The following is an 11,914-nucleotide window of genomic DNA, read 5'->3' as shown; positions in this document are numbered from 1 at the left end:
ATAATAGTTTGCCCCCCGAGTCTGAGCCCCTGTACTGCAACCAACATTCCCTCTTTGGAAACTTCCATCAACTCTCTGATAACTCGAGTGTAGTATATCATCATACATTCCTGGTTGATACAAAGGATTAGTAATCACATAGACTTGGTTGACAGGTTGTTTCGAACTCCCTGCCCCATCTGTACGCGGATATGGCCAAACTCTTCCACCTAAAGTTTCCTCCCTTTTATGTTGTGGTGTATATCTTCCTTCCTGTTGGTTTGGAGGTGCGAACTTTGGGCGGCGGGGATCACCAGCCCTTTAGTTTCCTACTCCCTGGTCAAATTCATGGACTTGGTTGCTTCCCTGGTTCCCTTCATTTTCACTTGCACTCTGCTCTTTGTTGGTTGATTGATTCGATTTACTCAATACTATCTTCAAGCAATCAGACACACCTTTGGACAGTGCGTGTGATATTTCTTCAATTTTCATCGCAGTAAACTTTTCAACCAAATGATTTGAAATATGAGCATATACCTCTGGAACATGGCTTGAATGCAAATCCAACTCCCTGGTCGGCTTTCAGCAGCCGGTTGTTCTGTCTGCAAAGCAGAGTCTCTTCCTGGCTTGGTAGAGACTCCCCATCCCGTTGATTGACGTTTTCTTTCCTTCTTGGCGGCATAATGGTGTCCCACTGGGCGTGCCAAAAATTGTTTGCACAATATTTTTGATTTTCGGACGTGCCAGGTGTAAAAATGCAACGCTTTGTGTAAAAACAATGAAAATCTAATTTCTAAAATCCACGACGATTATGGACACTAAATTTGACCGTTCGTTATAGTCTCCTAAACTAATGCAACACCAAAACGAAAGAAAAGAAGATAGAAAATGATGAAATAAACTCCCAACATGATTGTGTATCAACAAATCAATGGAAAATCACAAAAACATGTAAAATATAACAAAATAGTACTAGAATATGTACGAGAATGCTAAAATGTGACTGAAAATGCATGAAAAAGCTTGATTAAATTTAAAAGAATTTTGCAGAGAGTTGCCTGGAGTTGTGCGAGAGATTGTTGTGTCCCTTCTATGTGTCGGCCGATTATTTTTCTTCTAGCAACTGTGCATCCTTCTCTACTCCACCATGATCCATGTTCTTCCACTATTTATCCCACGATCTATCTTATCTTTCTTCCCACGACCTTCTCCCTCTCAACGTCTCGTGATCAGTTTAAATTAATAGGATTTGATCTGCTATACTTGATGAGCTTGCATAATTTACATGTGTCTGTTTAATTTAATTTGGGTTTGTCTAATTTTAATTTTTAGCCCAAACAAGATGTTCTATTGATCCTAAATTGTGTCATCTTTACCAATTAGAATTCATATTAAACATCCATTTTTGTCGGGCCTACAAGAAATGACAATTATGGACCAAGAAATTTGACACATAATTCCACTTAATAACTTTAAAACATATCCCTCTTTATATGTTTTAAACATTATTATTCTACCGTCACATTTATACATATTTTTTCACATAAGATCCATCGTATTTGTGTGACAGATTTTTTACATAATATATCTAAACGAATATGAATTTGTGAAATCGTTTACCCATTTATTTTTATACAAAATCCCTTGAATTTAAATGCTATTGAAATAAATTTAATTTTAGTAAGAATGCATCCAATCTATATGCACAAAGTATCAATAAAAAGCTAATAAAAGAAGATGAAGCTAAAAAGTCAGACACGTGTCGCATATCTAACCTACAAGATCTTTTTGGAAAAATAATTTTTATCAAACTTCATTTATAAAAAATAACACTGTTTAAATATATTTAAATATTTTTTTAAAAAAATTATTTGACCAATAAGTCTAGTGGTCAATAAAGAAACCGCCATTAGAGTGTGCTGCTTCTTTTCTGCGACGCAGGCACTTGTACCTTACGGTTTGGCGGTTGTATGTAGCTTCTCGCTTTCATCGGATCGAGGGAAGCAATATTTTATTTTAATTAATTAATTTATTTGGTGCTAACGAATTGATTTGGGTTCCGAATTCTTGGTGGCTTGTTCATCAATAAATGGCCCCCCTTTCGTCGTCGGAGGATATCGGAGTTCAAAACCTAGCCATAACCCTAATCCCCGGCCTCCCCAACGATTTGGGGGCGTTGATTTTAGCTTTTGTCCCTTATGCTCACCACGCACGCCTCAAATCCACCTGCAAATCATGGAGACGTTTCTTCTCATCGAAAACCCTCATTTCTCTTCGACAGAATTACGTTGTTGCACCGCAGCTACTTTGTATTTTCCCACAAGACCCTTCGATTTTCTCTCCTTACTTGTTTGATCCGAAGAACCTCTCGTGGTGCCCCCTTCCACCTATGCCCTGCAACCCCCATGTTTATGGGTTGTCCAATTTCATCTCCGTTTCAGTGGGCCCCCACTTTTATGTACTCGGTGGATCCCTCTTCGATACCAGGTCGTTTCCCCTTGATCGCCCTTCCCCTTCCTCATCCGCGTTTCGCTTTGATTTTTCGACGTACTCTTGGGAATTACTGTCCCCTATGATCACCCCGCGTGGCAGCTTTGCTTGTGCTGCGGTCCCGGAGTTGGGGAAGATTGTGGTGGCGGGGGGTGGTTCTAGGCACACGATGTTTGGGGCAGCAGGAAGTAGGATGAGTTCGGTGGAGATGTATGATATTGGAAAGGATGAGTGGGTGGCTTTAGATGGGCTACCGAGGTTTCGAGCTGGGTGTGTTGGGTTCTTTCTTGGCAAGGAGTTTTGGGTAATGGGAGGATACGGGGAATCGAGAACAGTTTCAGGGGTGTTCCCTGTAGATGAATATTATAGAGATGCGGTAGTGATGGAGTTGAAAAATGGCAGTAAATGGAAGGAGCTTGGAGATATGTGGGAGGAAGGGGAGAGAAGGAGACTGGGGAAAATTGTGGTGGTGGAGGGACGTGGCCAGGATGGTCTTGGGATTTTCATGCTCGACAGGAGTGAAATATTCAGGTAAATTTACACTTTTGTTTGCTGTGATATTGTATTATTCGTTTACTAGACTTCAAAGTTCTTCGTTATCAGTAGACTGGAGATGCTACTTTTATTTCCACTTTCCTGGATGTAGTATTGCAATGGAGCACTACCTTACCTGGTTAAGATAATAGTTTTTCAAGGCTTTTAGAACTCATTTGAGCATGCTTGTTTCAGTTTAAGTATACCTTTGTTACTCAGTCCTATGATTATTTTTTGCATTCATACATCCACACAACATTCTAGAATTTCTTTACCCCTTTGTTGACCTTTCGGTATCTGTTGTGCTATATGGATACTTAAACGTTTTACGACTCTTTCTTTCCAGCTATGTATATGTCATTTTTAGTTTGTTGCTTAATCGTATAGCTAGCTGACAGACATCCTTGACTGACTTCTTATCTCACATTAAATTTGTAGTTTTCCTTCTCAGATTTAGTTCCTTTTTTAATCTAGATTACTCTTTTTTAGAGCTGGTACTGGAAGATGTTTGTTGTGCTGCTGGTCCTTACTAATCTGTTGAAGTTGATCTTTTTTATGCTCATGAGGAGAGATTAGAGAAAAAGGGTGTGTTTGGGATGATGAGTTAAGTTCATGGGTAGCCGAATTAAGGAATGTTGCTTGGTCAAAATGTTGTTAAGCTTCTGTGTGGAAAAATTTTGTTCAAAATGAAATGGTCAATCACCTTTGACCTTCCTGAAAACACCTAAACATGTAGCTCATGTGCATCAAAATGGATGAGAAAAGAGGAGGGGAGAGAGCTTCCAGAGATGTCGAAGTGGTTGGGAAGTGTTTCTTTTTAGATGTATAAACAAGTTTATGCTTGATACCATAAGAAGTCAGCAAAATGCTATCATTATCTCTGTTACAAGATCCAGTTTTCTCTTGCTGATTTTCTTGTGGTGTTCATTTATGAGATCCTCTTGATTTCTAGTGTTTCCTACATCTTTGACTTTTACCTTGATTTTCTAGACTGTCCAACACGAAGGCACAATTAATATTAATGACTGCTACAAAATTTCGATCGAGTAACAGCACTACCAATTTTAACAAATTGTCTTCTATACACATGATATATTATGCTGACAATTTCTATTCGAAACAAGTACTTTCTGCCGAAGAAACCTTGTATTCACGATCTTTCAAGTCATGCACACTCGTGACATTTGAGTGTTTGGAACCATTATTGGGTTGTATGTCCATACAATATGTATGAGTGGACAGCAGGAAATCAATATATTGAAAGTATTGAGTTCTACTGCTTTATGATTATACCAATTTAGTTATTCAGATAACATTTTGTTTGATACAGGTACAATATGATTTGTAATCGTTGGACAATGGAGACTGCCATACCTAAAAGAGCCTCTGATGATTCCTCGGTTGGTTTTATTGCATTAGATGGGGAGCTGCACTTGCTTACCCTTTTGAACATAAATGATTCAACGACAGAAAGCAGGCGATCTCGTCAACATAAGAGGTCGGCCGCATTGCTTATACAAATATACCATCCTGTCACGAGGACATGGAGATCCCTCGTTGCGAAGCCGCCCTTCCCCCCCTTAGATTTCAAAACTGCGGTGATGTGCACCATTAGACTGTAGATTCATATTACATGACGATTATGGAGCTATGTCGTTGTCTTTGTATGGCATTGCTATGTTCAAATGCTGTTTGTATGTTAAAAAAATGTACAGCTCGGCTAGTTTTTTTTCTGCACAGGATAATGGTTCTGGGGGAGTATGTGAATAAAAATTATACCAATGGATGTAAGTTGATGAACATTTATGTTATTTCTTCAATATAGTACATTCTTGTTTAAAATGCATCATTCTTGACCAACAAGAAACTCGATTTCCACCTGTTGATGTTTCTGAACTAATGTTTAAATGTAAGAAGATGTAAACGTTTCAGTATTTTCCGAAAGTTCGTTTATTTTATATGGTCGTACGATACTTAGTGGCTTCTAAAATCCGTTTTGTTCCATATGGAAACATTCAAAATAACGTCATGTTGTGAAAAGCGAAACGTGTATTAGTTAAATTCATGGTTTACAACTCAAATATGAAATCAAATTTCCTCAATATAATTAATGCCTTGGTTCGGACCAAGAAAATCAAGGTGAGAACAAGAATCACGAGGTTGAGTTCAGCACAAAGATGAATTTGAGGCCAAAATCTTCAAAGCCGCAAGTTTAAATCCCCCCAACGGATGAATACTGAATTTTGTTTTCCCAAGCCTATCTATATCTCCCTCGGTGATAAATTCATGAATCACCAGTGGGAAATTCGTGTCATTAATATGAAATTTTATTCGTTAATGTAATCAATTATTCACATAGTTTTGAATTTTCGTTCAAATTTTGGCATACTGAAACTAATTTGGACTTTCAGTTTGTTTTGGCAAAACTTCCACCAAGATTTCAAAAGCTTATCGAAATCTCATATCATAGATGTGTATATTTTTTAATTCATTATCGAATAGATTTTTGGGTGGAAAATTATATTTTGTTAATGTAAATAGCACTTTTTTCAATTATAATCATGTTATGAGTCAATTTGTAGTCTTTGCTCAGTAACTTGTATTTTTTCTCAATTTCGGTTCTTTTTTTTATTATTACCAAAATTGAAATTGGTCAGTGAAAATAGCTAACAACCGGATATGCTCAATTGGAAAATAAATTTGAATATTTTGGTGGGAAGTAGTTTATGTAATTTTTTTAAAAAAAACTAAATCAATATTTTATTTTATTTGCTTAGGTAGAATTTTTTTTTAAAAAAATGAAACATAGGTAATTTTCCACCAAAATCTCAAAATTTATTTTCTAGCTCAGCATACATGACCGAATTTGGTGATTTCCATTGGCTTATTTCAGTTTTGGGAAAAAAATAGACTTAAATAGAAAAAGTGCAGGTTACGATATCTGCACTTGCATGATTTTTTGTATCAATTCAATATTGCAATCGATATATAATATGTTGTTAGAAAGGGAGAAAATTGCATTTTTGATGATTTTTTTTATTAACGATTTTTTTTATCAAATTTAAATTTTAGTTATATATCTTTCTATTTTTGACAATTTTAGTAATTTTTATTTAGAATGTTGATGTGTCACTACACACTTCATTGACACAATCAGTGTCACATTATTTTCCATCAGTATCGTGTCAGAAAGATGATTAATTAACAAAAAAAAAAACAAAAATATTGAAATAAGACTAAAATTCGATAACATAGATAACCAAAATTCTAAAAGATAAAACATAAATGTCGAAACGATGAGATAGAATTATATAATCCAAATGGTCAATTCAAGATCATGTCATCAGATATAATTTTACCGATTCAACTTTCAAGTCTGCCTCAAATTTAATAAATTTATTATCAGGTTTAGAGTAAACCCCAAGAATAGAACGCGTTTTATTGCTTGAATGTGCGCGCTTGCTGTGTATTATGCGACCGCTCAATTTTGAATCAATGTTAAAGACCATACTAACTATATATCATTATAATAAGTTGAAAATATCCTAATACTCTACTCCATTCAAAATGAATCTGTTTCAATATTGCCAACAAATATAATCTTAAACCACAAAAACTGATATGAGATGGTCTCACGAGTCAATTTTGTGAGACAAATATTCTATTTTAGTCACACATGAAAAAATATTATTTTTTATTCTAATATTATTAGTTTTTATTATAGACAGAGTTGATATATATCATAAATAAAGATCTGTGATATCGTACCAGTTCATCATAAATTGGTTGGAAAAGGTGTTGTGATAACGTCTATATAATTTTTCAAATAGTTAGAAACCAATTTTTCATCAACTAAAAAAAAAAAAATTTAACAATTGATTATATATAATTAGTAGTCTCTCTCTCCGCTCTTGACCAATTCAATTTCATATTTTTTTTCTCTCAAAAAACATATCATTCCAGTCAACAGTCAAATCCCTGTGCACAAATTAATAAGGAAAAATTCAAGTCACACCTTTTCAATATACTATATATATACACACAAATCCCATATTCCATCACTCACAAATTTTTAAAATATTGCACAAAAAAAAATCTCTCTGCAAAAAAAAAAAAAAAAAAACCTTATAAATTACGAAGCATATATAATCTCCACTCAAACAAGATGATCAGGTCTGCGGGAATACTTATCTTTGCTATTATATCTGTATTTTTCCTACTTAACATGAAATCATGCGAAGGAACTCGAATTCTGGACGAAGAAGAAGAACAATGGATGCTGAAGGGACAAAATCTTCTGTTACAATCGTTGCAGGGTCGAACGCCTTCGCCGAACCCATGCACATGGATCCCCAACACAGGCACCGGCACATGCAAATTCGCAGCCATCAACGAGCGGAACTTCGCTGGCGGCAGCCCACCTTCTCCTCCTCCTCCTGGGCCAGCTGAAGCATATCCAAATCAAAATATGATTCAGTTTGGTGTGGCCAGTAGTAATCGTAAATAAAGCTGCTAATTGGCAATTCAAGTGAAAAATATTATGCTGTCTCAACATGTATACACCACGACTGACAAGATTAATTCTGGATTTTAAGATCATGTTTTTCTTTTAATCTTTTGTTTGGTTCAAGCATCAAGAACCAAGCATATATTTTTTTAATGTTTTTTCTTGTTCGTTCTTTTGTTCTTTCTATGTATGAATTTGTAGTTTTGTAATGAAATGTTATAAAGTTCAGCAATTAACAACATGCAATCGTATGTATTAATGTATATATATAATACATATAATACACTAAAAAAATGCTTAATTAGCAACAAATTAACATAAAACGTCGCTATTTAGTACGGATTTAAGTTATTTTGTCGTTACAATTAGCACGATTTACCTACCCTATTTTCTCCTATAAATAGCAGGTATCTTTCTCATTTACTGATTCTGAAATCTTTGAACTCTTAAGCATTATACATATTTTCTCCCAAATATTGCTTGTGTTCATCTTCAACCTGCTGACTTAAGCATCGGAGTGGCCACGCCGGACACCCCTCCGGCGCTCATTCACGAGTTCCTTTCATTGTTTGTAGGTGCTATTGAAGCCATTATCTTCACTCAAATTCCCTAAAAACTATAAATTATTGATTTGACCCGTTGGAGCTCCTTACCCGGCTCATCCATTTCAACGAAGTCACATCATATATGTATATGTTATATATTATATATATGTATATGTTATGAAAATTTAACTTATTGCTATATATTTTGTATAGAATTACGAGCATGCTATGTTTTATAATTATACGTTAGATGTATATATGTAGTATATATAAAACTTTCATGTGATGTAATAGTTTCATTTGAAAATGTTTTATGTTAGATTATTTATTTTATTGTAATATTTAATTATATGTTAGATTTACCTAGTATTCATATACAGATGCACGTGTTATAGCATATTTCTTTATGTATGATAATTTGATAATAATTATATAAATTTACAACGTAGCAAGATATCTGTGTATAATTATGGCTATTAATTATTACGTTCAGTAATTCATTAATGTATTACTTTTAAATAATAAATTATATTATATAATTATATTATTATATAATATTTTGAGTACTTATAATTTGAATATTGTTTATATTTATTCATATTCATAAATACTTATCATATTCAAACTTCAAAGTTAATTTAACTATAATTTTAGAGCATACATTTGCATAAAATTAAAATACCAAATGAAATATAATTTATTTGAAATTAATAATTATATAATAATATTTTATCTAAAAAATGTTTACATATAAATTAGTGGAGAAGTTATTAATAATTTTTCCAATAAAATAGAAACCCCATTGTAAAATATATTTTTTTTCATAAATTTTATGATTCATTGAGATAAATACTCTGTGTTCTTCAACTTTTTAATAGAGCATGCATGATATGTTAAAATAATTAAATTTTAACGAGTCTTGTATTAAATGGGAAAAAATGATTTACTAATCCATCAACACTAATTAATAAAATACATTTATGGTTATAAAGATTTGAGGAAATTTATAGCTTTCATCATAACATTTTTCTTTAAAGTTTTCAAATAACATTTTTCTTGATTCTTCAAGAATTTAAAATACGCTAAATATTTTTTTATATATATATGCTCTACTGGGTTAATTCCTCCTCTTACGATTGTTGTAAAGAAGATTAATCTTCAAGACAAAAATGACCAAAGAACATGCGAATTCTGAATCATGTTTTACAGGAACGTTAAGCCAAATATAAGAGTAAAAATTACATATAGTTGTTTTCTACAACAATGGGCCATTCACCCCACAACACAGATATACAAATGAAAATCAAGGTATATCTTACATCGGCAAGTTTACTACAGCTGTTTCATTTCAATAGAGCATCATCTAACATCTTCTTCAAGTGTTCACCAGTGCCACTCTGAGTTTGAATCGAGAATGTGTGTACAACTTCACCACTGTCGGATATGGAAATGGTGGATTCTTGGGCCATCACCTGATGCTCTCTCAATGTTTTTACAACTTCAGATACAGGGTGGGCGTCCAGCGGGAAGCTTACCCGTAAAACTGCATCTTCATGCCTTTCATGAAAATCTATATCTGGTATAGTCTGCTGGTTTTGGTTATGATTCACACTACCTTTCTCTGCTTCCAGGATCCTTATCTTAGTCTGAAGATCTGTTATATAGGCAATTGCATCACCAAGAAGCGAAGCTTTGTCCATTTTCGAGATATTTGGAACTACGGCCCGTAATGCATAAAAACGCTGGTTAAGTTTTTCACGTCTCTGTCTTTCTGCTTCTACGTGATTCAACGGCTCTTCCCTTCCATTTGCTGGTTTCCGACCCCTCTTTCTTGGTTTTCGTTCATCAGACAGAATCAATGAATCCTCATTCATTTGCTCGTTATTAGACCCAAGGATTTGTGAGTTCGATCCACCTACTATTATCTCATTCATGTGCGTAAACATTTTATTTTCACCATTATCACTTCGATGCCCATTTGAGGAGTTCCCATAAAGTTCAGCACCTCCAATTGTTTGTAAATCACAAGATTCTGAAGAAAATCCAGAATCATCTTCCACTTTCGGCGAAAAGCTAATACCTATTGGACCTGATTTCGAACCCCCAAGACTGAGTTCTCGTCCAAAAATTTTAGGAACGGGTTTTGGCTGAACGGGAATTGTCTTAACAACTATAGCCTTGGCTAACTGTATAATACTGGGGTCCTCCGGTATCGATTTTCTCGAACCAATCTCCACAACTCCTGATTTCAATGGAACAAACGCTACCGTCTCAAAATGAGTCAACTTTGCTAGATATGATCTTGATTGGTACCGTTCCAAACAGCTTTTTGCATCAGAAGCCCAAATCGATCTGCCTGAATTGAATGACTGGGAAGGAATTGACGGCTTATCAAAAGGGAAGGCAAAGTACATGGACGCGAGATAAAACATTTCGACAGCTGAAACTTGGTCTAAGTTCACTGCTACATTCTCATCTTCTGATCCCCCAAAAGAAGAAAGAATCTTTCGAAGCACGTGTCTTCTCCTATCTCCCTCGTTGGGTATATTTTCTTCAGAATCCTCACCTTCCTTTGGTTCTCTACAATGCCCATCCCCCCAAATTAAGGCTGATTTACCCGATTTTGATTTTGAAACATGCCAATAAATGGCGTATGTCCAATCAGATCCATCCACAATCTTGCAGAGTGCCTGCTGCACTCCCAGATCGCCACCAGATGCAGAGAACTCCGACAACACATTATTCGAAGCGGACCAAGCAAAATATTCAGCAGCTTCACTGCCTAATACACTTTCCCCAACAGCCTTTTCCTCTTCGTTTAACCAAAAATTGTTCCCCATCACAAATGACACAGAACTCAACTTTCAGATGTTAAATGGGAGTAATTCTCAATATATTCCAACACGGGCCCTCAAAAATAACCGACTTGCTTTACATACAAGTCTGAAAACAAAGACGCGAACTCGATCAAACACAACTACAATTACGAGATCTTCAACAGCTCCGTGACACATTGCAAAAATGTCGCATAAACCCTAGCAGCAAAATTTGGAATCTTGAACACCCTATACTCTGGGTCAGTACAGAGAACAAGTTTTTGAGCAACATGAAATCAAAAGTCACAGGAGACACCATAAAAAACACAACCTTACTGGGAAAAAGAAAAAGGTTGTACAAGAAAGCAGCACTTACTCCCAAACAGAAAAAGGCGATCGATCTAATTAGAAGAAACCCACCCAAGAAATCAATTTTACTAGGCTTTTTCTCGAAAATAAAATCAAAAGCATTGACACTTCAATTTCATGTACCAGACACAGAAAACGGAACCAAAGAAAACCCAAGTGATTGGAGTGGGATGAATCTTGGTATATATCCAGTTTTGAAGTCCGAGAAAGAAAGAGAGTTACAAGAAGTCAGAAATAGACGCGAGAAGACGAAATCAGGAGAAATGCATCGAACACAAGAAACAAAAGCATGTTTCGTCAAATTACCTGAGATTCAGTGGCATGGTTTTCATAGACGCCGCTCGTGTTTAATGTGACTTCACCTGGTTCTTCGGATCTGAACACTCCGTATGCCCATCGTATTGTCCTTTTTCTTTTCCTTTTTTCTTTTTCTGTTCCCTTACAAATATACGATGTTTATCCATATAGCAGATGATATAATTATTGTATTAGGCTTAATTAAATCTCACTATATTTAATCTCAAGAAATGTAAAACAAATATAACAAAAACTTTTGAGACGGTCTCACGGATTAATTTCGTAGGTAAAATCTCTTATTTGGGTCATCCATTAAAAAATATTACTTTTTATGCTAAGAGTATTACTTTTTATTGTGAATATCGATATGATTGACT

The 11,914-nt window shown here is 34.9% G+C and overlaps 2 protein-coding genes across 5 annotated transcripts; one reads left to right on the top strand and one right to left on the bottom strand.

The window, feature by feature from the left end:
• The first annotated feature begins 1,895 nt into the window (after positions 1–1,895).
• Positions 1,896–4,845, top strand: LOC140973414 (F-box/kelch-repeat protein OR23). Its single transcript, XM_073436174.1, has 2 exons — positions 1,896–3,000; positions 4,334–4,845. Exons 1-2 carry the CDS (start codon positions 2,069–2,071, stop codon positions 4,623–4,625), a joined length of 1,224 nt encoding a protein of 407 aa, XP_073292275.1. The 5' UTR covers positions 1,896–2,068; the 3' UTR covers positions 4,626–4,845.
• Positions 4,846–9,321: 4,476 nt separating this feature from the next.
• LOC140973413 (transcription factor MTB3-like) lies at positions 9,322–11,711 on the bottom strand. Of its 4 annotated transcripts, none has more exons than XM_073436170.1 (2): positions 11,547–11,711; positions 9,322–10,998 (listed from the first exon to the last, which is right to left on the bottom strand). In XM_073436170.1, exon 2 carries the CDS (start codon positions 10,893–10,895, stop codon positions 9,399–9,401), a length of 1,497 nt encoding a protein of 498 aa, XP_073292271.1. In that variant the 5' UTR covers positions 10,896–10,998; positions 11,547–11,711; the 3' UTR covers positions 9,322–9,398. The 4 variants fall into 4 exon arrangements, with proteins under 4 accessions (XP_073292271.1, XP_073292272.1, XP_073292273.1 ...); XM_073436171.1 differs by having other exon boundaries at positions 9,322–11,127; positions 11,547–11,686; XM_073436172.1 differs by having other exon boundaries at positions 9,322–11,120; positions 11,547–11,681.
• Positions 11,712–11,914: the final 203 nt, after the last annotated feature.

This window comes from Primulina huaijiensis, chromosome 3 (assembly GCF_012295235.1).
Source record: "Primulina huaijiensis isolate GDHJ02 chromosome 3, ASM1229523v2, whole genome shotgun sequence".
NCBI classification, from domain to species: domain Eukaryota; kingdom Viridiplantae; phylum Streptophyta; class Magnoliopsida; order Lamiales; family Gesneriaceae; genus Primulina; species Primulina huaijiensis.
Note: the sequence above shows the minus strand (reverse complement) of the source record. Positions and strands in the feature narration are given on the sequence as shown.

What these genes read in the sequence shown, in the direction of transcription:
- LOC140973413 (XM_073436170.1), bottom strand. Translation starts at nt 10,895, where the DNA reads ATGGGGAACAATTTTTGGTTAAACGAAGAGGAAAAGGCTGTTGGGGAA.
- LOC140973414 (XM_073436174.1), top strand. Translation starts at nt 2,069, where the DNA reads ATGGCCCCCCTTTCGTCGTCGGAGGATATCGGAGTTCAAAACCTAGCC. An exon ending in GACAGGAGTGAAATATTCAG is followed by an intron (nt 3,001 to 4,333) that starts GTAAATTTACAC and finishes TGTTTGATACAG; the next exon opens with GTACAATATGATTTGTAATC.